The sequence below is a fragment of the Halichoerus grypus genome, chromosome 12, assembly GCF_964656455.1.
Source record: "Halichoerus grypus chromosome 12, mHalGry1.hap1.1, whole genome shotgun sequence".
Lineage (NCBI taxonomy): Eukaryota > Metazoa > Chordata > Mammalia > Carnivora > Phocidae > Halichoerus > Halichoerus grypus.
In genome coordinates this window covers 97,937,351-97,964,629 of record NC_135723.1, presented here as the reverse complement: position 1 = coordinate 97,964,629, position 27,279 = coordinate 97,937,351, and the positions used below count along the sequence as shown (strand labels likewise).

At 35.3% G+C, this 27,279-nt stretch overlaps 1 protein-coding gene across 1 annotated transcript in view; it reads right to left on the bottom strand.

Moving 5' to 3' along the window:
* The window catches only part of CNTNAP2 (contactin associated protein 2), a 1,879,707-nt gene that overhangs the window by 1,009,464 nt on the left and 842,964 nt on the right, over positions 1-27,279 (bottom strand). Inside the window, exons 5-6 of the mRNA XM_078059689.1 lie at positions 7,575-7,778; positions 2,737-2,921 (exon numbers count right to left, since the gene is read on the bottom strand). Of these exons, the coding sequence (XP_077915815.1) occupies positions 2,737-2,921; positions 7,575-7,778 (389 nt within the window). The remainder of the gene's footprint in view (positions 1-2,736; positions 2,922-7,574; positions 7,779-27,279) is intronic.

Below are 27,279 nucleotides of genomic sequence, written 5' to 3'. Positions count from 1 at the left end.
TGCCCTTTGGTTGAGAAGAAGGATATGTATCTGTTTACCTTTGTACCCTTCTCAGGGCACCATGCGACTAGTAGCTTGCCTGCCCATGGCGTTTGGCACACTTTGCAGTATAATTGGGCTCTGGGAGGTGATAAGGTGAACTCTTAAGCCACCTTCCACAAAAAAGGCCCACACTGAGTTACCTCAATGGAGCAAACTTGTTTTCTACTGCTTCTTTCATGATGTGCATCTCTGGGAATAGTGATAGGTATTAATTTACCCCTAGAGTGTGCTGAATCTGCTCATACTAGCTCATGAGAACTGACTATTCAACAGAGCCATTGTTAAAAATTAAATTATATAGTTTTAAATTACATGAAACAAATAGTAGCTACTAAGAACTCATCTTTATATTTTTATTATTATGTATATTCTTGAGATCAGTTATATTCATTTTATCTATATATGATGGGAATACCCTATCATGATGTGGTATAATAAATATATTTGGTATTTGTTCCCAGTTCCAGGCACAGAGCTCCTAAAACCCTTAGAATGTCCTGAGTGGTAGGAATGTCTTCAGTTATTCATAACAAGCCTCCTTTGGGGTCTGAGTCTAGTTACTATATGGATCAGTCAGAGAGGTACGTGTGAAAACACTGAGAGACTCAACTCAACGGACTCAGGATTCTTTATCAATAAATTTGAATTTCTTCCTAGTGTCTCTCTCTAATATGTCTCAGGCGTTGTCCTCTCTAGCTGAGGTTCTCAGAGATGGTATGTATATTCATGGGCTTCAAAGCGTGCCTGAAACTGCTGACCCTGAGTGTGTGCATGAATATTCATGAATTTCATCACAAACTCAATACAGTCTATGACCCCAAATTTTTAATTCTGTTTTTTGAAAATTGGAATTGTGTTTGCCCATTACTAATGTTCCAGGATCTCTCATCTCCTCTACAGTACTTCAAAGTTTATTAATTGAGGATGAATAATTCATCTTTACATTCTCTCATACAGTGGGAGATAAGCCACCTAAGCCAAGAAATGTACTAATTTAGAAAAAATAAAACTTCTGGGATTTTCATATTCTTTCCCTTGCAACAATCATTTTGCTTTAAGAAGATTTTTTTGGGGGGGTACAGTTATTTTCTGATAATCTTAAATTTATTTTAACATTAATAAAGTCTCAATATCAGGGTTTACATACCATAATCTATTTTAAATTCCTATTTAGGAATATATGTAATATATTCATCTCACAGAAAATTTAGAAACTATTTAAATATATAAAAGAAAATAACACAGTTGTAAATTATCTTATGGTGGGCATATTTCACATTTTTAAAAATTTATATATAGATACTGATTAATATATATATATGTATGTGTGTATATATACAAATAATTTCAAAAACTGGGGACAAGGCACACTGAGTTGGCACAGAAAACTCATAGGGTCGCAGCCACCGTACACCTTCTATTTTTAAAGGATACACAGCAATATTTGACATGTTCTGGGCATTACGTGAAACACTAGCTTGAGCTAGTTCACCATTCCAACATCCTGCTACCCTACTTTTGATGATTTCCTGTCCTAGTGAAGGTGGGTTTTTTATCGTTTCTCTCATAAAAAGTGTCACATGAAAGTAAAAGTGGAACAGAAGATGAAGATGGCAGTCAAATCCGATTCCAAAATCTGAGGAGTTGTACCATGCAGGGACGCTCATCCCATTAGCAAGTAATCATTGTTGTTTTAAGAATTAAATAAATTTTTTTTCATTTCTTTTATCTGTATTTTTTTTTTCAAATGGCTACTGAGTTGTTAGGACATAAACATTAAGTTGTCTGGCTCTAACTAATATAGAATGGCCTAGGACAGCTGTGGAAAAATTAGTAACACACTGAGGGTTCCTTGAAGTAAGAAAGTTTGGAAACTCTTTGCTGAATAATATTTCATCCAATTTATTTAGTGTTACCCTTTTCTCTTGGAATTATAACACTGTGTTGAACATCTTACAGAACTCTTACCTCTATATATGATTAACATTTTTGGTGGGCATTTTAAGGTTGAACCACTCTCTAAATAATTTATTAAAAAACCTGAAATTTCAGCGTACCTGTATAATATGGGAATATACAGTTTTTATGGGACCAATACGATTATTTTTTTGATCTTTGATCATTTAGAGGATAAAATATGTCCTATTTATGGACAACCTCTTAAAATAGTCTATATTTTGTTTCTTCTATGATAATTCTGAGAAAATAGAACCTGACAAAAGAACTATCTATAGTCATGAAGTCATAAATGACTTAATATAAATCAGAACTCAGGATTTCTTAGTCAATATTTTGTAATAAACATTAAGCAATCCTGTGTTTATAGTATATTGTCTATCCTCAAGAATAATAGGTGATTTATATCATAATTAATTACCAATGGAAAGATTACAACTTACAGTTTTCCTGGACTTACTAAATTGCCCTGATGACATGATAAATGGTCTGTTCCCTTTAAATTATTACTTTGGTACCAAGATTTTTAAAATATTTCAAATACTCATAATTACAAATTTAGAAATGAATAAAATGACAGTATTAATATATTAGGCCCTGAAGTTGAAAGATAATTTTTCTTTGGGGAATAAAACGAATGGAGCAGGCAGGTATGTGACTGACAAGAACACAAAGACGCAGTAGGAGACTGAGGCAGCCACTCAAGATGGAGCACAATGGATGCGTCCTCCAGCCCACCTCATAGTCCAGGTCCAGGTAGTCGAACTCTCCGTTGGTGCGGAAGTGCTGCATGCCCCTGTCCAGGGTGAGGTTAATGCTCCGGCCCTGGCGCTCAATGACCACAGAGTGCCAGTGGTGGTCATCCAGCAGGCTTCCAGTCATCACGGACGTGTGCCCATAGATGGGGCCAAGCTGATTGCTTCCTGAGTCATGGAACGAACAGAAACGAAGCAGGGACACCACAGTTACTCTGTGCAGCTGCCAACCTTCCATCACAGCCACAGGCTGGTACACCACTCAAGTCCTGTCCACTGATGCTAGCGTGGGGGGAACCAGCATGTAACTATACTTAACAACAGTCTGATATTCAAAATACATAAAAGCTATTAAAGATGGAAAACACTTCCTTTAAAAAGAAAAAAGAATATGAGTTTTTTTTTAATGTGCCATGAATTCTGATAAATTTGATACGTTCTTACAAAGTTGGTGCCCCATGGCTCTGGAGCCCAGTGCCTGGTTTCTCATGCTGGCTCCCCCACTGGCTGGCCCTATGATCCTAGGCAAGCTGGCAGCTTCTCTGCACCTACGCTGCCTCGTACAGAAAATGGAGAAAATCAGGATACCAGCTTTACAAGGTTGCTATGATGATTAAAGCAATTAGCGCATGCAAAGAACTTAAATCAACTTGTTGGCATATAGTGAACATTAGCTAAATGTTACCTGTTAACAGTCTTTTATTGTTGCTGTTATTTTTATTATTGGTCAAGAAAACACAGCATGACACTTTCCAGTTTTCACTGACTCCAAAAGCAATAATTTTAACCATAATGTAATATTTAATGGTATGGAAAATTAACTCAAGTTGTATTTTAAAATAAAATATACTTGCAAAAATATGTATGTAGTATTAATCTAGCTTTGAAAGTAGATTTCCATGGCAACAAGACTATAACTGAGAGTGAAAGTTTGTGAGAATCCAAAATGTTTACTAAGGTCATCTCTGGATACTGTTTACATGTTTTATACTATCTTCTATTTTGTCTAATCAAGTACTGCTTTTCATGACCAGGTAAAACTAAGTGCTATAAAAATACAACATGGTTTCAGAATAAATAGTATAATAGAAATAGGAGAAACACACAATTGACTAGAGCACTGAATTATTTCCTCTTTTCTTTTTTCACATTTAGGATGATAATGATGCCTACACCTGACATTTTCTGTATCTTTCCTAGATCAGATTTTCTTTCCTTCTGGTGATGAAACCAAATGTGCTATGACTGGGATTGTGATTATAACTATCTGTGTACATGTGGCAGTGGGGCAGAGAGGGAGAAAGAAAAGTCGGAATAAGTCTAAGTGAAAGGATACACTCTATTTCATTACTCTAAATTACTTTAAATGACTAGAAGACTGAGTAGCAGCTAGAGATGCCTGATATTTAGGTAATGGCATTAAAAAGGCACAGTGGACATATGAGTGAGTGCATTTCCATGACTGTCATAAATTCCAATCAGTCAATAAAACTCTGTAAGTAAACTGCTTTCCAGTGAAATGGTAATGATCTTTCTGTGAGGTCAGAGGATCAGGTACTAGTTTCAAAATAGTAATGTCATGCCTATATAAAGCACAGTGGCTTTTAAAAGGTTCCTCTTTGTGTTTCACTTAAAAAAAAAAGAAAAAGGAAAAGGTTTGAGAAAGTAAACATCCTTAGATATAATTCAATTGCTCTGAGTGTGCGTGCATATTTTTAAAAAGTACTTACATTTTGTTTTCTGATATCTATCCCCTAAACACCTAATTCTCCTTATCTTCTACTAAGAATCATTCAAAAATGATTTAGGGCTATTTTTTCCCCAGGCAATACACAAATACATGTACATAATTATAAGTAGAGGATATTATAAAGAATTAATATGTACAACATTAATCACTCATTTCCACACTAAACATAGTTTGGTCTATTTCCTTCCAGTTTTTTTTTCCTATACATATATTTAATTATATACATATACCCTTATGTGTGTGTATATAATCAATATAAAATATTGAAATATTATTTATAATATTTTATACTACAGTTTTAATGTTTTATAGTATTTTCTATAGAATTAAAATTATTCACAGACATTTTAAATGCATATCAACATATTTCTATATGTTTAGCTTTTTTTTTCAATTTTTGACATTGTAATCAATACTGCCAAGTACATCTTTGGAACTAAATCCTATACCCATTTCTCATTATTTCCTTATGATTACTGGACCAAAATATATAGGCATTTTTTAGATATCTGAAGACACTATCAAACTGTTTTCCTGAAAATATTTCCTGATCCAAAGAGAGGTACAAAGAATCTTGTCACATACTCATGAATATTAATATTATTTTTAAATTGATTTACTTAAAATTAAAATCACTATTTTATTGTGCATTTATTTTATATATAGTGCAGTTGAGCATTTGATGTTTACAGAATACTTACAATTTTTCTTCTATGCATTACCTTTTATGCCCTATGCCTACATTTTCTCTTAAAGTCTTGGTATTCTTAGGGAGTGGTATAAATTCTTATTCATGAATGACCCTAAACTTCCATATTTGACATTTGCATTTTTCAAGTTTCACATGCATTATGATTTTATTTAATGTAAAGAATTCAATATTTTTGTGTAATTAAGTGATCCAGCTTTTTGTGTGATTTTCTTCGTTTTTTTCTTATAGAAGCTATTATTTCCATCAGATCAGATTTGAAATGAGGAAAGTTTTATAATAAAGGGTAAATCTTTATAGACACTGTATCAAGTATTACCAACAACAAAAAAAAACTATTTGAAACTATACTTTTTAGTATAATACTGATTTTCAAAGTAATAAATTTAATATGTAGAACACAAGCCATTATTCTAGAATGTCTGGAGACCACTCAGACTGATAAGCAAGTCAAAAATGCAGGATCTGTTTTTGTGTTCTTATCTTTACTTTTGTAGCTTTGTACTGGGATGCATTTAACATATGAACTTTAGCTATTAATATATTTTAGATATAATATTTTTGTAGAATTCTGTTTTATTATTTTTTAAAGATTTTATTTATTTGACAGAGACAGAGATAGCAAGAGCAGGAACACAAGCACGGGGAGTGGGAGAAGGAGAAGCAGGCTTCCCGCCGAGCAGGGAGCCCAATGTGGGACTCGATCCCAGGACTCTGGGATCATGATCTGAGCTGAAGGCAGACGCTTAACGACTGAGGCACCCAGGTGCCCATCTGTTATTATTTACAACAGAAAAATTTATGGAATGTGCAATGCCCTCCAAAAACTTCTTGCATAAATCCTGAAATTTTTAGCCAAGCAAGAAATTTAAAAATACTTAAAAACAACAAAAACCCAAAACAAAACAGGAACTATTTTCCAGTCAATATTTTATTTCTCTGATTCATGATTATCTGATTTCTAGTTGTATTTCTCAGTTCCACATTTCTCGTCTTTTCTTAACCTATGTCAATAAAACTACTGTCCTTTCTATTCCACTGAGGGAAAATCGACTGTAACCTCTACGGGGCCTAAGCCAACATTCACCTGCCTGTTTCCACCTTAGGTGAATTCGACACAATAGCGGCCTTTTTTCTTTCCCTGGTCTCTGATACCTCCTGCTCACTGCCTATTCCCCTCAGTCTCCAGGTAACACCTCTCAATCTCATTCATACACGTAACTCCCTAATAGAAATCTCAATTCTGATGTCTAATAAGCAACTAAAATACACCATGTCCATTTTAGACCTCCTCTTATTAGAGGAAACTAATAATCCTTTGTTAGAAGAAACTCTGTAGAGAAACTATAGAGTCGCCTCTACTTCTGAAAATGGCACTTAAGTCCCTTAGGTGTCTAGGAATTATCCTTCAATTATTCTCTTTCTTTCTCATTACAAATCATGCTGAACTTACCACTAAAATCACCTCCTAACTAGACCTACTTCCTGCATCTCCACTGACAGCCACCTCTGCAAGCCAGGGCCATCTCTCCCTTGCCTTATACAGAAGTCTGGCTTTGACTCCCACGCAAATGCAAACATTTTCTTTCACAGGAATCTCAGTATACTTTTAAAAATAAGATCGTGATGCCATATAGTTTAAAGCCTACCAACAGCTTCTCTTTCTTAAATAATAATAAACCTTTACCATGCCATACAGGATCTTACAGGACTTGAACAATCCCCAACTTTCAGATCTTGTCTTCTCTCCCACTGACTCACTTCATCTACCCACACCAGCCTCCTTCCTATTCCTTGAGCATGCCAGATTTTTGTCAGTAGTGACTGCTACCTTGCAATGCTCTCCTCCCTAATATTCTCATGGCTAATTTCAGTCCTAAAATCTCAGCTTGTGTATCTTCTCAGGGAGAATGTTCCTCAATACATACTCTAATGTGGACCCTTCTTGTCTCTGCAGTATCCTTTATCATTTTAGTTTATTTAATTGATTTCATACTACCTATCATTATTTGAAGTCATTGCTTTTGATTTAGTTGTTTTAAAATAATAATAGATAATATATTGTCTGACTCCTCCACTAGGTCATAAATTTCATGAACTCAAGGACCTTCTCTATTTGTTCACTACTGTATCTCAGTTGCTAGTATAGTACCTTGCTTAGGATGAGTACATAATAATTATTTTTTAATGACTAAGTATATATGGATTAAAATGGATTAAACCACTATGGATTAAAGATGATTTAATAACATAACGAGAACTGCTTTTTTATAATTTACACTTTAAGGATTAAGCAACATCAGCATTTTACTAATGGGAAGATTAATAAATGGACAGAATGGTGTCAAAAGTCAGAACATACCTAGGTTTAAGCTGAAGACCAACTTGGCTTTTCTCAGTTCCAGGGTAATGTAATCCCCTTGCTGTCCTTCCCCATGCAAGATCACTCCTTCACTTTCAGAGGTTTTAAATTTCAAGGCAATGACGTCTTTCAGTGTTTTCATCTTCTTGTTTCTGAATCTATATGGTAACACAACGTGGCCATCAAAATTGATAACATCAGCCCCTAAAAGAAGAAACACATAACATTTTATTTTATTTCTTGTATTTCACCACCCAGTGTGAAATATGCCCACTTCCAGTGGGTCTCTGTACAGAATAAATGATAAAGAAGTGGTTTTTCCTGAAAAATCTGGAGTCCTCTGTTCTTGTTCTGTTTCTTCTTTTGGTTTAATTGTGTGTTCTGAAATAAATTTTATGGAAGATATGCATAAAAAATGATCAAAGAAACCTTTATTAGTATCAAATCTTACTTTAATCATAATACTAAAAACAAATTCCATTAATGACTTATATGCTTCAAATTTTAACTTGGCAGTCTGGACTTCACCTGAAAGAAGTAAAATTTTTAATCCTTGACATATTATGAGATTTTTATATTTTCCTTCTTAAATGGGACTAATTACTCATGATTTTTAAATATACATTTTGCTCACAAATTTATTTTTTGACAGAAGAACGAAGGATTCTGGAATGCAGGGTTTGATGGTATACTCATTTTTCTAGTGTTTTTTATATTCTACTCCCATTTTTGGTAAACTCTATGGTAGTAGCCAGAGTTTATAGCTAAGTGGACTACAAGAAGCTTCTTGCTATTTGCTCTTGGACCTCATATCTGTCTCAAATTTCTTGTTAGCCTCTTCTCTTTGGAATGGCTGCCCATGTTTACGACTACACTGAACAAAGACATCCTCACCCATATATGTGATAGAAGAACAAATACACTATGACTAGAGTAGCTCTAATTTGATTTTAGAGAATTTTACTGAAGACATGAAATTATATAAACTTTTAAAAAATATGAACTTTGTCACCACCCTCAGAAACAGGCGATGAGGGGGGGTGGATTAGTTTCATAACTGCTACTTATTCACACCAGAAATGGAAAATGACATGAATCTTATTTATTATGCACTACTGGTTAACAGGTTCCAAATCCATGGAATGGCTCGAAGATGAACTGTAATTATTCAGAGCAGATTTTGAGTACAAATAGAAACCTTGTTATCATAATTAGACCTTTGTCATTACAAATATTTTTAAAAATCCATTTCTCTTAGCTTTTAATTTTAAATAATAGAAAACCTAGTCAAACTGGATAGCTCTAATTACTTTAGAATTACAAGCCTGAATGAAGCCTGCCTCTCAGTTTGGAGTAAGTTCTTGCTAAAGAATTTCACAGTGACACTGGAGAAAACTAATAGCAAGTTTAAAGCCTGCTGGAGAAATATTTTCTTGTCTCATGTCCTAGTTCTCTGGCCCCTGTTTACTTCCATTGCCACAGGCAATACTGTGGCCCCCAGACCCCAGGTCATAAGAGTACGCCACCCACGGAAGCCTCAGTGGACGTGCAGAGCTACCACGGCTACATTCACTCTTTTTGTGCACTACTTGCCATTACAAGTTTTGCTCTTATTTCTTATTTAATTTGAGAACTGTTGCATTCAAAAAAGTTCAGAAAGAGAAATATAACTTCACACTTTAAGTTTTCATTCTTATAGTCAATTCTTTACTGTCCATAAAAAGACCTTCTTAATCAACAAAATTCTGTTCTCTAAGACTGTAAATCACAGAAGTTTATTTTACTATGGGGGGAAAATCGTCTATTAAATTTAGGCTTCTGCTAACACTGCAAAGCCAATTAGACTCTAGCTTAATCATCTATACTGTCACAGCTGAATTCCAATTGCAGTATCTTTATCATCTGTGATGAGAGGTAAGAGAGAAAAAAAATGGAATCTGATTATAAGATCCCAGGTTGAATTTATAATCCAGCAGTTGGTAGAAATTACTTTTTGTCTTAAAAAGTGCATAAACGAAAAGTCAGGAGGAGGGAGTAAATTCTGAACTCCAGAAAGTAATTTTGTAGTCAATTTCATGTCAGTGACAGTTGAATAATAGACACATCATTGTTTTATACACCTTCAATATATATTAATTGACATAAAATATTCCCCATTCATCTCTCAGGAAGTAAATGTTCCCTGAGCTTAGGCAGAGGAAAGAATCCACCCCTCCCGTATCTTCTTCTAAATCAAAACCTACAATCAGTTCCAGGTACAGAGTAGTACAAATGTTGGTGCCTCTCTTCCTCATTTTTAGGGCAATGGAAAAAGTGAGAGAAAGGATGGGCATGGTTTATTTCTTCAGAGAGTCCTAGAATATTAGCAAAAACATAAAGGAACACTATTAGTGTGAACTAAGCCTCATCTTACAACTGGTAAGTGGTCAGTGGTCATTTGAGAAATTGATAAAATGCTCTGTAAGCCATACCTCTTACATTATGAAATCAAAGTTGATCTTCTATAACTTGGTTAAAGTTTGCATAATATCAGCATGCATATGTGAGCTCAGAGTTGTCTTTGAAATCACAAAATTCCTAGAAATAATCTGTGATATAAAGTTCGTACAGAAATACATACCATACACTTTTAAGAGAGTCTGGGATATTGTAAAATCTATCAATTTAATTCTATTTTCTACAAAAATGTATTTAAATTTCATTCGACATCTAATAATATGTTGTGCTTATTTCGGGACAAGCCACTTTTTTCCCCCTATTACCCTGATTGCTTATCACTCCCTAGAATTAAGTTTTCTATGCAGTGATTAAATATGTATGGTTGAACTGTTTAAGCAATCTGAGCAACAACAATGGCTAGTCAAAGAGTGAATGCAAAATCACAGTGCTTCCACAATTTTGTTTCTAACAATAACTCAGAGAGCTGGTAATGTGCCCAGTTCATCAAAACATCATGGGAGAGAAGGTTTTTTGCTTTTCTTTTTAATTTCATTGTTAGTCTTTACTTTCTGGCTTTGGAGAAGATATTTTGGAGAGGAGGATTTACCATCTAAAGATTTTAATACTTAAAAAATACCTTTGCTCTATTTTTTTACTACAAATTTAGTATGTGTTTACTATTGAAAGGAAATTAAATACAGAAACAGAGAATGTATAAAGTGAATCCCAAACACAGGAGATCACCAATACAATCAATATGGATGAAAGGCTCGTGCATAGCCTTCTAGATGTTTACACATTTGCTTATCTATCCACCTACCTCCCTATTTAATATATGGGATTACCCATACATTATTATATATACAGATATATGCATAGATGTGTGGTGTACATGTGTATGGGGGGGAGTGTGGGTGTGTATATAGGGGCAGTGGAGATAGAGAGACAAGAATGTCATTTCCTTTGGTTATGGTTCAGAATGTTCACTGATAAGCAGCTTGAGTTTTGGGTAATGTAATATTTATAAATGTTAGTTGGGAAATTGTATGTTTTAGCTAATTAGTATGTTTTACTGACCTTTATGCACCAAGGCACTTAAATAAAGTAAGAATATATATAATTTGAAATGGTAATTTATCCTATTTGAAAAAAAAAAATGTAGTGGCGCCTGGGTGGTTCAGCAGTTAAGCAACCGACTCTTGGTTTTGGCTCTGGTCATGATCTCAGGGACGTGAAATTGAGCCCCACGTGGGGCTCCATGCTTGACCTGAGTTAGCTTGAGATTCTCTCCCCCTTTCTCTCTCCCTCCCCCTCTGCTCTGAAAGTAAAGTTTAAAAACACTATAAAAGGTGGAATTTGCTTAGTTTTGCAAATGTTGCATAAATGTAAATCTATATATTCTTTTTCTAAGTCAGAGGTCAATATTTTGGATATGTTGACCATTCTTTACAAAATAGCATGCATGCCATCTTTACTCTTTCCACTCACTCCTATTCTTGACAGCATTTATCTCTACCTAACATATTTATGTGCTTATACATTTATAGCATGATACACACTCTCCTCCTCTGAAAATGTATGCATCAGAGACTTTGTGTTTCTCCACCCTTCACCCTGATACCCAGTACTTAGTGCCTCAGAGACAGTTGATACTCATTCAGTATTTGTTAAATGATTACATGTTGTCATTCCTATTTCAATAAATTGGATTACAGCATTATAGACAGTATTGTTTTATACTTCTTCATTAGAAATGAGAATCACTAGGTTGCAAGAAATTTCAGGAATCATTCTTTCTTGGTGCTATAATTATTCATATATCCAAGGTTTCAACTATCAGAGAAAAAGAATGGTAATATTAGGCTACTTTTTGTGGTTGGAGGGTGGAATTCACTCCATTATTATTAACTGACTCAGTATTACTCAACCAACAGGCATTAACTCTGGAGGAACATGATCTATCTCATCTCATCTGCACACTGCTTTGATCTGATTAATTTCTTTCTTCTAACCCACTGCCTTTTCTTTCAATATATTTGTGGTTTAAACCTAAATAAATAGTTAAAATAGATCCCAAAATATCAATAACAGTTAATTTAGAGTAATAGCAGCAAAAGAGCCTTCTCCAAATCCTTCAAAAAATTATCTAGATATAGACTGTGAAAAGTCACTTCTATTTTGGGAAAAAAATAAAACAAAAACAAAAAACTTCAAGGCTCTTTCATGAAGGTCAGCATCTCACATTTTGTGTAACATTTCTCCTTAAAATGTGTTGCTTTGCCCTTAGGTACCTGAAAACTCATGGTAGAATAACAATATCATCATCACAGGAGTCTTGTGTTATTTTTCCATAAAACTGGACTCCAGTATCTAACTGCCTAGAAGATCCACATGGACTTTCCACAGGCAAATCTAACTCTACATGTCCAACATGTAATTCCTTCTCTGGGCCCATGTTCCTGCTCTTGTATCCATTATCCACCCAAGACAGAGATGGGAGGCTTTCTTCAGCATCTCCCTGTCTCACGTGCCCACATTCACTCAGTTCAAAGCCCTGTGAAATATAGCACGTCTACAGTTTTCAAACAAATGGCTTACTTTGTATGCACAACCACCAGGCTACCATCACCTCACACAGTGTCTACTGCATTAACATTGCTAGTGGACAATTCCCATCCTCCAGTCTAATATCCCTTAAATCTATCCTCCACACAGAAGCTAAAAAGATCTTTCTGAAACAAACTTTGTCCCCAAAAACCTCTCCATCATGGCCTGCAAGAACTTCCACGATAGAGACCCTGCCTTCTTCCACGGCTCACATTTTAATGCCGTTTTTCTCTTTATGTGCTAACTGTGGTAAACCGACTGGATCCCTTGCTCACAACCTAGTACCTTCCCTTGTGCTGTGCTCTTTTCTTTCAACAAACAGCTATAGATAGATAGATAGATAGATAGATAGATAGATAGATAGATAGATAGATAGACATAGATATAGATATAGATATAGATAGATACAGATATATATAGATATAGATATAGATATATAAAGTTTAGGCATCCTCCAAGTTTTAGATAATTCTCACCCACTAGAAAAGCTTTCCTTGTATGAAATAGCCCTTGCCAACCATCCCATGGCACCCTTGCACACTTTTATCCTATCACTTCTCATCTTATGTTAAAATGATCTCTTGATGGGTCTGATTTCCTCTGTGGATTTTAAGCTTTCCTAAGGTACAGATTCTGGACTGTTCTACTTTGTATTTCTGGCACAATAAATACTTATTAAACTGATCTAAATGTAATTGGTGTTTGAGACAAGGCAAAAGGAGAACTCTACTGTTTTTATTTTCCTTCAAAACCATACCTGGTACAATGCAGTTTACTAAGAGTACAGACTTATGCATGATTTAGTGGCATGTATTTATATAAATATTACAACTGTGGGCTTCTGATATGAATAAATAGTTTAAAACATGAAATGCTTTTATTCTCACACTGGAGTTCTTTATAAGTCAAAGACTAAAACATTTAACTCTAGTATGAATTTAAATACAAAATGTATATATATTTTTCTTTTAAACGAATAAATTTAAAAGACACTTTCTTTTTTATGAATTTAATACTAACTTGAGATATATATTGATATTTTATAACATTTTATAAAGAAGCAAGATGGACTTGCTCTCTATATTTTTATTACTGGATTATTTCATGAGAAACTATAATGTGTGATGAGTCATGATTTGCTAATCACAAGGTGGGCCCACTTGAATAAGACTCAGGGAAATATTAGTAATTTTCTAAAATTATATTCAACATCAAAAGACCAAAAAAAAACCAAACAAAAACCCAAAACTGAGGTTCTCTCTGCTTTACCCAAAATGGTCACTCTCATACTCATACCTCCACACACATACCACATAGGACATCAGAAAATCAGACTGATATTATTCTGACCAGGGTTATAGCTCTAATACATCTGATAATGCAGAGATAACAAGCAATTTCTGAAAATTAGCATAAAATCTATTGTAGGAAATCCATGTGGAAGCTATTTTTATTTATTTTTATAAATCGAAAAGTCAAACAAATTAGACTTGCCTTCTTTCTGGTAATATTGCTGTTTACTGAAAATAGCTCTACAGTTTTTGACCATACACAATCTATTTTTCTGCTTAGGAGAAGACTATCTAGAATAATAAATCTTAAGTAAATATTCCACGGATGAAAAAAGGAACCAGACATTAATAAACCCCAAAAATGTATTTTATTATTCCTAACATTTATTCCAGATATATTTTATCACTATTCAGTTAAACTTACTTCTGTTTCTAGATCCATTTAAAAGATTGTTGTCAGTGTTGGGGTCAAATTTCAATACTACATAAGCTAAAGGATAGCAATTTGATCTAGGGACTTGTTCTGAGCCACTACTTTCACGGTAATTTATATAACACTGAGAAAAAGATAATTATCCTTGACCATTTCTTGCAGATGCCATAGCATGCTTCCACTTTCCCCTCTATTAACTGTGTCTTCCACTGTCTGCATCCTGGCTTTCCCATCTGGGGTTTGCCCCTTCCAGGGTTAGCCAATTCCTACAAGCGCACTCTCCAAATACAAACCAATCCAGAGCCTACAGCCCAGCCCAGCTATCTCCTCCATCAGGCTCTCACACTCAAGGCCGCTATCCATCCATCCTAATCACCTCAGGTTAAGTAACAGACAACCTGGGGACAGTCCCTGTGCCCCAGAGCCTGCTGCCCTGCCTCACCTATTCCTTCCTGCAGAAGCCACAATTAAGGCTCTTGCCTCCTGATTGACCCAGTGCTTCCCTTTGTGCTCCCCCTCCTGGCCCCTATGGCATTCCTCTTGGGAACTATAATAAACTCTTTTAGTGGCAGTTATTTCCTGATATGTCAGCCTTATAATACCTTAAGTTTTAGATCAATATACTGTATTTTAAAACACACCCACCACTGGCCTTACTGTACTTCAGATACACTATATTCTAATACATCCTCTGCAGAAAATTCCCTTACTGCATCTTAAAAAAGAGAAGAAGGGAAAAATCAAACTTTTGGCCAAGCAAGAAAAAAAATCTTAGAAATGTTGGCTAGATATGCAAATGTACCTTTTATGGTACATTTAGAAACCATTATCAAATGTCTGATACCAACTAGCATCCTCTGAAGTAACTTTTACACCCATAGCACTGTGCCAGGAATGTGGGGCCACTGAAGTAAAGGGATGAAGTTTTAAGAAAGAACTAATAGATAAACTCTCCTGGTAAAATAGAAGTAAGATGGAACAAGGCACCCAGACAGATGGGGAAACAGCATATTTTGACTATTTTATAGAGCTCAGTAGTTCTGTGTGACTTTATATAAGGGTCATGTATCATGGGCAGGGTTAGAATTGGTACATGAAGGACCTAATGCTCCATGTAGAAGTCAGGAGTCTTTGTGAGTAACGATGGCATCTTTAGGGGAAGGTGCATGTTCAGATTTGCATCTTGGAAAGGCATCTCCCGTGTTGATTATCAGAGAGTGGAAAGGGTGGAAGACCGTGCAGAGGAAAAGACAGCAAAGACCTTTCCCCAAAGAAGCTGATGGTCTAGTAGTGTTGACAAAGATTATACCAAGCCATAATTCAGAAGGTAACTGTCATTAAAGAATGCAAAGCTTTTTCTTAATTTTTTTATTATGTTATGTTAATCACCATACATTACATCATTAGTTTTTGATGTAGTGTTCCATGATTCACTGTTTGCGTATAATACCCAGTGCTCCATTCAAGGAATGCAAAGCTTTTTGATGATGCATTGTTGCTACTCAGAATTTTTAAATAGTTAAGGCTTCTATAATGATTGAAGATTTTCAGATAAATATTTATAGGCAGAGTTTTCTCTAATAATATGACAAATCTAATACCCCAAAAGCAACAGGATTTTTAATGGAATTGAAACTACCTTATAAACAAAAACAAAATCTCAAAAATTCCTCTCTGAAATATGAATATTTAAATTCAATTATTTGTACAACCCTAATTTTTAGGAAGAATCTGAGAGGTGTATCAATTCTGTAGCTATCCCACATTTAATGCTCTATCTCATTCAAATCCATACCTTAAAAAAATAACATTATTCTCAAAATGTAAAATCAGTATTTTTCCAAACAGTATCCACTTCCCCAACAGCCTCTACAGTTTCCTGGACAACTGGCAATACAGACTAATAAAGGTGGTCATTTTTAATTTATTTACTTTCTATACTTCCCTGAAAGGCAAATGAGTTGGTACAAATGGTTTGCACTCACTTGCAAGAGACAGGTCATATGCTTAGTATGTTTTGAGTTTATGCAAAGGATGTAGTACATTATAGTTTTGCTTTATTTTTGGTTTGATTTCTCATACCTTTGGGTGAATCTTTTACATCAACCATAAAACAGGAATAATAAAGCCCAGAATATGTGTGCTCTCTCCTCTCCACTAGAGCGGTTGGGTCCTGTCTGGTAAAACACTAAACAGTACTCTGTGGCCTGGTCGTCAGCACACCTCAGTGACTGGGGCACTGGAGGGAATCTGATTCACTGTGAATTTGGGTGCCGTCCATTACTTCATGACACCCGCATGCCTAATGAGTCCCTGGTGAGCAAGCCGAATTAATTCACTTCTAGAAATGAGCAATGCTCCTACCACTTGTGCAGAAAATCAGCCATGACAGTGCTAAAAAAAAAATTGGAAGCGCCTGAAATTAGAAGTCATAACTTCGATGTTCAGAGGGGACAAGCACTCCATGCAAACTGGTGTTGCTGGTTTGATGTAAAAACCATTATCTTTCACTTTTTTACTTTTGATAGAGATACATGCATAACAGAGAAAATATGTCCCTGATTTAAAAAACAACAACAAGGAAAAGATGCTAAATAAATGGACTTAAAATTCAGTTTTGATAGCTGAGAAACAATAGGGAGGGTTTGGGATATATTATGTGAGAGGTGGTCTCTATCCACCTGACGCTATGTAGCAACTCTGCTGGTATTCAAATGTTCAGTTTTCAAGAAAGTTCAGAGATCTAATATTTTAATGAAATCTCTCTATTTTTAAATGTTGAACAGCTGATTCGGGGTCATATTAAGCAGAGGCTGCTAGCTAGTGCCTCACAGATATTTTTTATTTGGCTGCACATCTCTTTAAACTTGAATATTATCAAAATAGAAGACTACATGGATCACTCCGAAAATTTCATTTTCCATGATATAATTTATCTGTGAATTACTGCAGTATGTATTAACAAGGAATTTTATTTCTTAAAAGGCAAATTCTTTAGTTGGCTAGTGTTAAACAAAAGAAAGAGTGAATGGTTAAAAAAACAAACAAGTTTTAACGGTTATCATATGATACAAAGATATACCGCTCTGTGCTACCATACTATGCATAAAAAGGAAGGAAGGGAGAAAGGGAAGGAGGGAGAAAGGAAGGGAAGAAGAGCAGAAGAAAAAAGAAAAAAAAAAAACCACCATTAACCTGAGCTTCACTCATTCACTCATTGAGATTTTTGGATAGAAAACTCTACATTTTTTCAAGTATTACAATTAACAAGTACAACTGGCCCTTCATTACTGGCAGATGCTGTATGTGCAAATTTGCCTACCCACTAAAATTTAGGTGCATCCCCACTCACGGACATGTGAAGGGGGCCAAAAATTTGCGTCACCTGACGCTCACATTACCAGCTCAGATCAAGTAAGACAATGCTCTAGGTTCTTGATTCAGTTTTCATACTATATAAAAAACAAGTGTCCCTTTCACAATTTAGTGCCATATGTTTTGCATTTTGTTGTTTCGGGGATGACTCAGCTTTCTAAATTGTCTGTCTCCCAAGAGCAGCGCTGAAGTGCTGTGCAGTGCTCCCAAGCTGCAAGAAAGTCACGATGTGCCTTATGGAGAAAATGCACGTGTTCGATAAACTGTGTTCAGGCTTGAGTTATAGTGCTGTTAACTGTGAGTTCAATGTTAATGAATCCATGAGATATACTAGATGAGATGCCTTTAAATACAAACACAAATAAAGCAACGTTATGTATTGATTGGTTGACAAAAATGTAGTGACCAGAGGCTCATAGGAGCCCAACCTGCATTTCTTCTGGGACCAATGGTTCAGTATTTGCTAATTCAGTCTTCATGGCAACTATTATGTATAGGACATAACTACTGTGGATAATGAGAACTGACTGTATTTACGCTGCATTAATTCCTTTAAATAGAAAAATAAGGAGGCATTTTTAAATACCACATATATGAAAGTGAAAATATAACAAAGAAATATTTAAATTATCCTTGAGGAAAATGATCAGCAAACTGCAAATCTCTTCACAGAGGAGTGCAGTGCTGAATGTTTTGATCTGACAAATGTACTCCCTTTCTCCTTCCCACTGTGTGAACATGCACTTAGTACAAGTGACTTAAAGACAGAATGTACAAAGGTAAGTCTTTCATTTTTCACATGCTTGCTGCACCTAAACTCTGTAGTTTACATATCTAATTATTATTCACTAAGTATTTTACAAAACAGTAAGTCCTGTGTTAGTAGCACACTGATACTGAAGGGGTTCAGAACATGCCACCCCAAAATATACTTCAGCATATTAATTATTTTGAGCTGAAGGCACTTGAGAAACAGGAAAATGCAGGAAGGGTTCTCGGCCCCTCCACTCTTTCATCCTAAACACAGGTCATAAAATTTCCCATGAAAAAGATGCCTTCTCTGCATGGGGAAGAGAACAATAACATTCTTACTACCAGAGACTGATAGTCGACACCAAAACGGATATGAGGTCTTATACAAACAAACCTACAAAATAACACTTATTTTCCATTAGTTTCCCCCCAATACTTCCTAATCACTGCCCCTCAATTTTCTGCCCCTAGCCCAAGCCCCTTTGTCTTGTCACATCCTTACAATTTATTATTCTTTGTTTAAAATATTTTTGGTGCCTAATGGCTTCTCTGGGTCTTTGTTTTTCTTCTGAAGACTCTCATGTACACATAAAAATATTAAATAAAATTTGCATGTTTTTCTCCTGTTAATCTGCCGTATGTCCGTTTAATTCTTCGGCCAGCCACAGGCCTCCCCTACATTGTGTAGAACCTCAGATTCCTGGGGAATCACAGAATACAAACCACAGTCCCATTTATATTTCCTATGAGATAAGGCCCAGAATTTTCTTTTTTATTTAGCCATCTGAATACTGCCTGTTTTTTCTGACCTTATAGGAAATAATCTTCTTGACATTTACATCCTAAAAATACAAATTTTACTGAGTCTATCAGAATGGGAATATTAGTCTGCCTACCCTCTAAACCCTAAATTACTTTAAGGCTATAAATAAACTTGAAGTTGACTTCTTATATTTTAAGAATTTTAGATATTCTTTTGTATAATTTATACTTTGAATTTCTCTTCCTAACATAAATCAAGGGTTTCTCTTCAAGAGATCTGGCATTTTCTTTTGAATAAAAGCTTGAGCTACTGAAAATGTTAGAAATCTATTGATGAAACAGCAGAATTTTGTAACCGTAAAAAGGGAATATTTTGAATTCAGGAAATATAAGAGCAGACAAATGTCACCAATTCACATTAATTTTAGAAAAGTTTTTCTAGGGGGAGGGGTGCTATTAAGAAAAGAACTGAATTTGGAAACAAGACACATTTTGATACAGTACCTACGTATCCTATTTTCAACTTTCTGCATTTGACATTTTTTACAGTTTAGGTCAATCCTAACAATTTATGCACTTCCCAAGGCATGACAGACATAACACTGCTTTAAGTGCTATTCATAGCAGGGCGGTTAAGTCCTTAAAATCTCAATGGTTGAGTTTCTCTTAATGTAGACCTAGGAGCAAAGCACATATCTTCATTCAGGGAGGATAAATGGCATGCTGTGCTAGCAAATTTATTAGAAAATTCAAGTGATACCCAGCTTTCTCATGACCCAAGATGTAGTTGTATCAACAGCATTATGACCATCCCATCAGGCTTCAGAAAAGTGCTGGACCTGAACCCAGAGACCTCAGACCTAACACTTAGGGAAGTCAATTCACTCTCTGCACCTATACAGTAAAGAGGAAGAACAGATAATCTCTCAGATTCCCTTCAGCTCCAAAATTAAGCATCTCTTATTCTGGGCAACAAGTTTACAAAGGGCTATTCATGTATTCTCAATTTTGATTTTAAATCAGATTCTGGAATGGCAGAATTCTGAATTTTAGAGCATATTCACATTTCCTAATTATTTCAACACATTAACAATTAGACATTCCCAAAGACAATTTTAAAACATAAAATCCACAAACATTAAAACATTTCCATGGGTGACTACCTTGAACAACCAGCTAAATTTGTATAGTGTCAAAATTTGCAGATTAGAGTAAAACTGTTACGTTATAAACACTACATATAATTGTCCATATTGTCAATTTTTACAAAGAAAACAATGTTGTTTATTATATGGAAGCTTCCAGAAGTGGAATCTAACAAAATAATTTATAATGATAGAGTAATGATTAATTTATATTCTTATTGCCTTGATAATGCTTAAAGAGACATATAATTAAAAAACGGAATTATTTTCATTCTAGAACATGGGAACAAAATTACTTATCTGAATAAAGGAAAACATTTTCATGGCTACAAATGCTTGTTGCCAGTGAGAATGAATGTATGACCTTGAGCAGGTATAAAATCAAAAACTTGGCCATATTCAGCTAAATGTCCCTTGTTTCCTCCCTTTCTGCTAGTATTTAGCTTTAACAAAACTGCACAGCTTTTGTTGTAAATATTAAAGATACATTTTTTCATATCTATCTTTCCTACTAAATCAAGGTAAGGATTTTGTATCTTTAGTGTCATTAACCCTGGTTAACAAGCCACAGACAGATTTAGTGAAAACTGACAGGGTTCTAATTCCTGCTTTATAGCCTGATAGCTACAGAGCCTTAGTAAGTTACAAAGCTTCTCTAAGCCTCAGTTTCTTTGGTTGTCAAAAGGTGAGGGCAATCACATAGTGTACTTATACAACTGTGAAAGTGGATGAGTTAATAAATGTAAAACATTGAAAACAATATCTGGTACATTGTAAGCTGCTAATAAACATTAACTTTCATTACTGTCATATATTGGGTTGTTGTTTAATTGATTTGAAATAATGAATATTCTAATCCACCCACTTGGCACCACTGATTCAGGGCTGGAAGAACAGGCTTATGTTATTACAGTAGCATTAAGGATTAAGGATAAATTTAAGTGCCATGCTTGGTGACTATAGGACCCTCCCTACTTACTGTTCTGTTTTGCTGCTTTTACTCATGTAGCTTATTTTGTTCCCCAGTGAGGTAGGCAGCAAAATATAGAGAAATAAAGTGAAAGGGAAATAACAAGTGATTCCATCTATTCTGTGTCTTCTCTTTGATGTACTAAATAACGTTTCGGGGCAAACAAGCATTTTGGAGGTCTGGCACAGTGAGGGCAGCTGTCTTATCCATACAACATCAGATAAAAAATTTCAAACTGACACCTGAACGCAAGGCCCTCATTCATGATTATGTCCATGGCAGCATAACATACGCCAGAATTTCTGTATAGGTCATGGATTTTCTATCCAGAAAGCAACTAATATTTATTGAACAAAAGAATTCACTATCACAACATCTGGTTGAATGTATGCATTAAGTGTAACCTCTTTTTTATACATTTAAATTTACCAAATTTAGTCTAGATTTATAACAAAGTAGACTTGCTTTCAATTTTTGTATTTTATGACTAAATTTGATGAGATTCTGAAGAGTTCAAGATGGAAGAAAATGTCTCAATTGCTAAGTCACAATGCTGTGGTTAAGAATATATTAGCTAAATCAAGTTAAAATAAAACAAAAAGTGCAAAGTTTCAGACATTTGGGAGAACAGCCAGACAAAAATGTTTTTCTCAGTGGCTCTGCTGTAAGCGGCAGTGGGTGCTATTTATAAAGGTTTTATACATAGCCATGTGAAGACCTGTAAGAAGAGCATTTATAGACATCAACAGGCAGAGAGAGCAAAGCATTGAAGTCTGGTGCTGGTGAAGATACCAGGATATAATATATATACAAAAATCGTCCTTACACCGCTTACATCTAGTGCTAAGGCTGGCTAATGATTTCAAAACCTCCAATGAAAATGGACATTTCTCTAGGGTGTCCTTCCGTTTCAGTGACTGTCCACTCCCCCCTCGCCCATTCGGCACAAAAATAGACACAACTGCAAAGTATCTGATAAAAGAATTCACATTAAGACATACGTATTTAATGATGCTTAAAAAAAGACTTTAATGGAAACAGCGCTTAACTCAAAGTAAAGAAATACTACAAAGGAAGCTCGAGGCCCCAGAGAACAGTTAAGAAAATAATAACTCAACTGGAAGCAAAGCTCCTGGAGTCTTTGAAGTTCCACCACGCAGACAGCAACCACCAACAATGGTAATGGGAAGAGCTGCACACACAGTCACACCTATGGTGCCTCCTTCCTCCCAATGACAGCATCCTCCCAATCACAACAGAAGCAAGAATAAAATCACCCCCTACCCCCATAGGAGGGGATAATAGAGGCAACAATTAACCCTACCTGTACTTTTTAAATTTCTGTACTACACTTTACAGAGGTTTTGCCTATACTTTTTTTGACAATTTTTTACCCTATTAAGGATGAAATCTGTTCTTTCCCAGACAAAAATTATTTGATAGAGTTACAGGAAGGAGGATGCAGAAATTAAATATTTTCTGTGGGTATGTCAAAAAAAAGCACAGTCAAAAGATGTAATTCTATTATTAAGGGCAACAATACTAAGTTGCCTTGTTATTTTCTCTTATCAGTGTCACTCTTTTGCTTCTTTATATCTATTTTCTTCTTTGTTTCATACTCTTGTTCCTTTTCTTTAAATTCATTCTTCAAACCTCTCCTCGTTCAAAACTCATTAAGCCAAGAGGTAGCTTTTTTTTGCTACTTAAACAATGTGATTCACTATTTTCATTATATTCCCATTAAAATGCCCCTTTAATAATATCCCTATTAAATGTTTCTTAGAATTTATGCCATTGATTAGTATTAAAGTTGAAAACATTATAATGAATTTTCTTAGAACTTCCTGTAGGAAACTGCTTTTGGTGGCATGCCTCATTGGGTTTCCTATCATTTCAAGGTGTGTTACAATGAGGCTCCAGGGTTTAAAGGCAAATTTATTTTGACTACTGTTTGACTTACAGAACTTTTTTGTGTATGTAACAGGTATATAATTTCTATAGAAACACACTGAGCATTTGGATTGCAGATGCAAATAATCTGCTCACTGCTACTGATCATCTATGTCTCCAGATCACTGCATCAGAAGATGACATGCAAGAGTTTCTGAAGAACATAATGGGTAGCAACACTTATAAAATGATTAGGCATAAAAAGAATTTAAAAATATATAATCAGCTCTGAAGGACTGGCCAGATGACATACAGTAAAACTTTCACATTTTTACAAAAATCTATGGATTTCTAGCTCTTACAAACAGCAAGTGTATGGTTGTAGGAGAGGTATCACCTATCATATTGTTTTCTAGACCAGAAAAATGGGATAAAGACAAAGATAATAGTAGGAGATGAATAACAAAGTCATTAAAGATGCTCTATTTCAATGTTTTTCTTAAGTAAATTATTTGTATTTCTTAAAGATTATTTTATTTGTTTGAGAGAGAGAGCAAGCATGGGGAAAAGAAAGCAGGGGAAGGGAAGAGGGAGAGAGAGAATCTCAACCAGACTCCCCACTGAGTGGGGAGCCTGACGCAGGGCTCAATCCCAGGACCCTGAAATCATGACCTGAGCTGAAATTAAGAGTTGAACACTTAACCAACTGAGTCACCTGGTCGATTTTATAAGACTGTATATCTATAAATATTCAAACTGTTGAGTTAATGGACAGCAAAGAATTATCAATAATTCATCAATATAAACTTGACTTGAAGTATTAAATGGCATGGCTACATTTTGGCTAGCCCACAACCCCATACTCACAAAAAACTGTATAATAATCACTACTTTTAATCCTAAAATGAGGTAGCCTGCTCTCTGTTGCTCCAAGTTCAGCCAATGGTTCACTTCAACACCATAAATACATATGTACAAAATATACAAATATTTATACACATATAGACACATATATATACACATACATACATACATACTTATATGTATGTATATGTATACACACACAAACACATAAATTTCAATGAAATGATTGTCTTTCCCGCTTGAACAGACCCATGAATAATGATCAAGGGTCACTTTGTAGTCTGCCAGTTTTAGAAACATTTTTATTCTAAAACTATTAACTAGAAGCTGCTGATCCCCTAGTTCCCTTCTTTTTAGGGCACCAGCATATGAATCATCTCATCCGGTTTCCTTCTGGTGGCGCAAGCCGAGCACAGACAACTACCGCCGTGGCAGAGCGGGAGAGTGTCAACAGACATCAGCACAACATAGGGCTTCATCTAAACAGGAGCTTACAGGGGCGCCTGGGTGGCTCAGTCAGTTACGCATCTGCCTTTGGCCCAGGTCACAATCTTGGGATCCTGGGATCCAGCCTTGCAACGGGCTCCCTTCTCAGTGGGGAGTCTGCTTCTTCCTCTTCCTCTGCCCCTCTTCCCCCCGTCATGTTCCTACGCATTCTCTCTCTCAAATAAAGAATAAAATTTAAAAATAAAATGAAAATTACATTTAAAAAAATAAAATAAACAAGAACTTATAATATTCCTATTTTAACAAGTTTCCTTTAATAAATAAGGATTAGTTATTGTCCTGTTCTTTTACACGGTAAGTGGTTAAGAGTGCTCATTTTGGTTTTGGCACAGACTCAAGAGAGGAAAACACAAATTGCAGTTCTTAAAGGGAAAAGACAGATCCTATGTTAGAATATGGAGTGAATCCTATAGCAGCTGATGAGGAACAAAGAGACAATGACCTATGTTGTTGAATAAAGGCCTCTCGACTACCCACTTGTGGGTCTACTTTCTCATACATTCATAACCATTTATTCAGTGCAGCTTCAATATCACCTGACTATGCAGCATTACCTGAAATCATGAAGACTATTTCTTTGTGAAAAATCACACTTTGTGGTTCTTGAATCTTAGCATTATAGCGTGTTCAACATCTGTCTCCTCCACTAGACTACATATTCTTTGAAGGCAGGAATTCAGAAATTTCATTTTGTTGAGTATGCACTATATTTATTTCATATGAAATAAAATTTAAGTGTTTGTTTAATATGTGAGGGGAAGTTAAAACTGCTGTGGGTAATCTTTCAAGTTCTTTTCATTTTCGTTTGCATCATTTCAATCTTTCTCACCTTTTGGCATACTTAGCTAAAGTCGACACTTGCCTGTGGATGCATGAACAGGCTGGGAGAAACTAGGGAAAAGGAAGGTGTCTGAATTGACTGAAAACATACAGCAAGACTGTGATCACTAGCTGACAAGAGGCAGAAAGATAAGAAATGATCCAGACTTGAATGATACAAAAATATACTACTCTATGCTATCATAAAACTATACAAATGCACTTTCATTGTTATACACAAACAATGAATCATGGAACACTACATCAAAAACTAATGATGTAATGTATGGTGATTAACATAACATAATAAAATAAAAAAAAAGAAATGCAACAGAAAACAAAAACTATACAAATGTAGGATATTAGTTGAAAAAATAAATATTTTTATAGATACTCCTGACCTTCTAATTGCATTTGCTGACTACTGTAGACACAAAGGTGATTTTTTTCTATTGTTTCACGTATGCATTAATTTATTAACTATTTAATTTATTCACTTAATCAACATTTATTAAGTTTCTCCTTTATGATGGGCAAAATACTGCGGGCACAAAGATTAATATGACATATAAACCAGATCTAAAGTGCAAAAAATAAATCCATGTACCTTTGCAACAACTAAAACATTTTTACCTTAAATAATCAGTCCAATGTTTCCATAGTGGGAGATTACCTTGAAACACTCATTCCCTTATACTTAATACCTCTAAGCATAGTGACAGGATGGTTTTGGAAATATGCACAAATCCAAAGGATCATGTTCGTAACATACAAGAAGAGGCTAGGGAGAGATCTGGTTATAATATCAATAACCTTCTGATCAGGGGTATATGTGACCTAGCTGGATGTATCTCATGTTCATCAGACCTCTGTAGACTAAATAACCAATTAATAGAAAAGAAAGCATGTAACTATAGGGGAAAAAAAGAACTATAATTTGAATTCTGATCCTACTACTCACTAACATGGTGGCCTTTTATAAGAAATATCACTTTTCTGGGGCACCTGAGTGGCTCAGTCAGTTAAGTGTCAGACTTTTGATCTTAGCCCAGGTTTTGATCACACGGTAATGAGGTCAAGCCCTGTGCACTGAGCCTACTTAAAAAAAATGAAATATCACTTTTCTGAGATCTTGTTTATTTTTTTTTTTAAGATTTTATTCATTTATTTGAGAGAGAGTGAGAAGAGTATGAGCAGGGGGAGGGGAAGAGGGAGAAGCAGACTCCCCACTAAGCAGGGAGCCTGACAGAGGGCTCAATCCCAGGACCCTGAGATCATGGCCTGAGCCAAAGGCAGACACTTAACCAAATGAACCACCCAGGCACTCCTCTGAGCCCTAGATTAAAAAAATATGTAAAATACATGTTATTAATGACACATGAGAGTAATCATCTGGGGTTACAAACACTGAATGTGAAAGGATAAACAGATGGTGAATCTTGAAAAATAAAGGCTACATAATCATTGTTGTGTTTGATGTTATCATTTTTATCATTAACACCACACAGACCATACTCCATTTTTCATCCATTAAATGCCTCCTATTGGACAACCCAAAAAGTCAGGATGTACAGTATTTAGGAAGATGAAGGGTGTAGCTCTTCTGAATGTTTGTCACAGGAGCTACATCTCCAAGTACTTGTCCTACTACCTGAGGGATGAGGAGTCAGCTCTTTAAGACCCATGGTATGGTAGCTGGATGCATGGACCCTAGAATTGGTGTGTTTGGGTTCATGCTGAGCTCTACTACTTTCTGGCTGTTTGATCTTGAGGATGTTACTCAACCTCCCTGTGGTCTCAGTATCCTTATCTATTAAGTGGGAATAATAACACCCACTTCCTAACATAG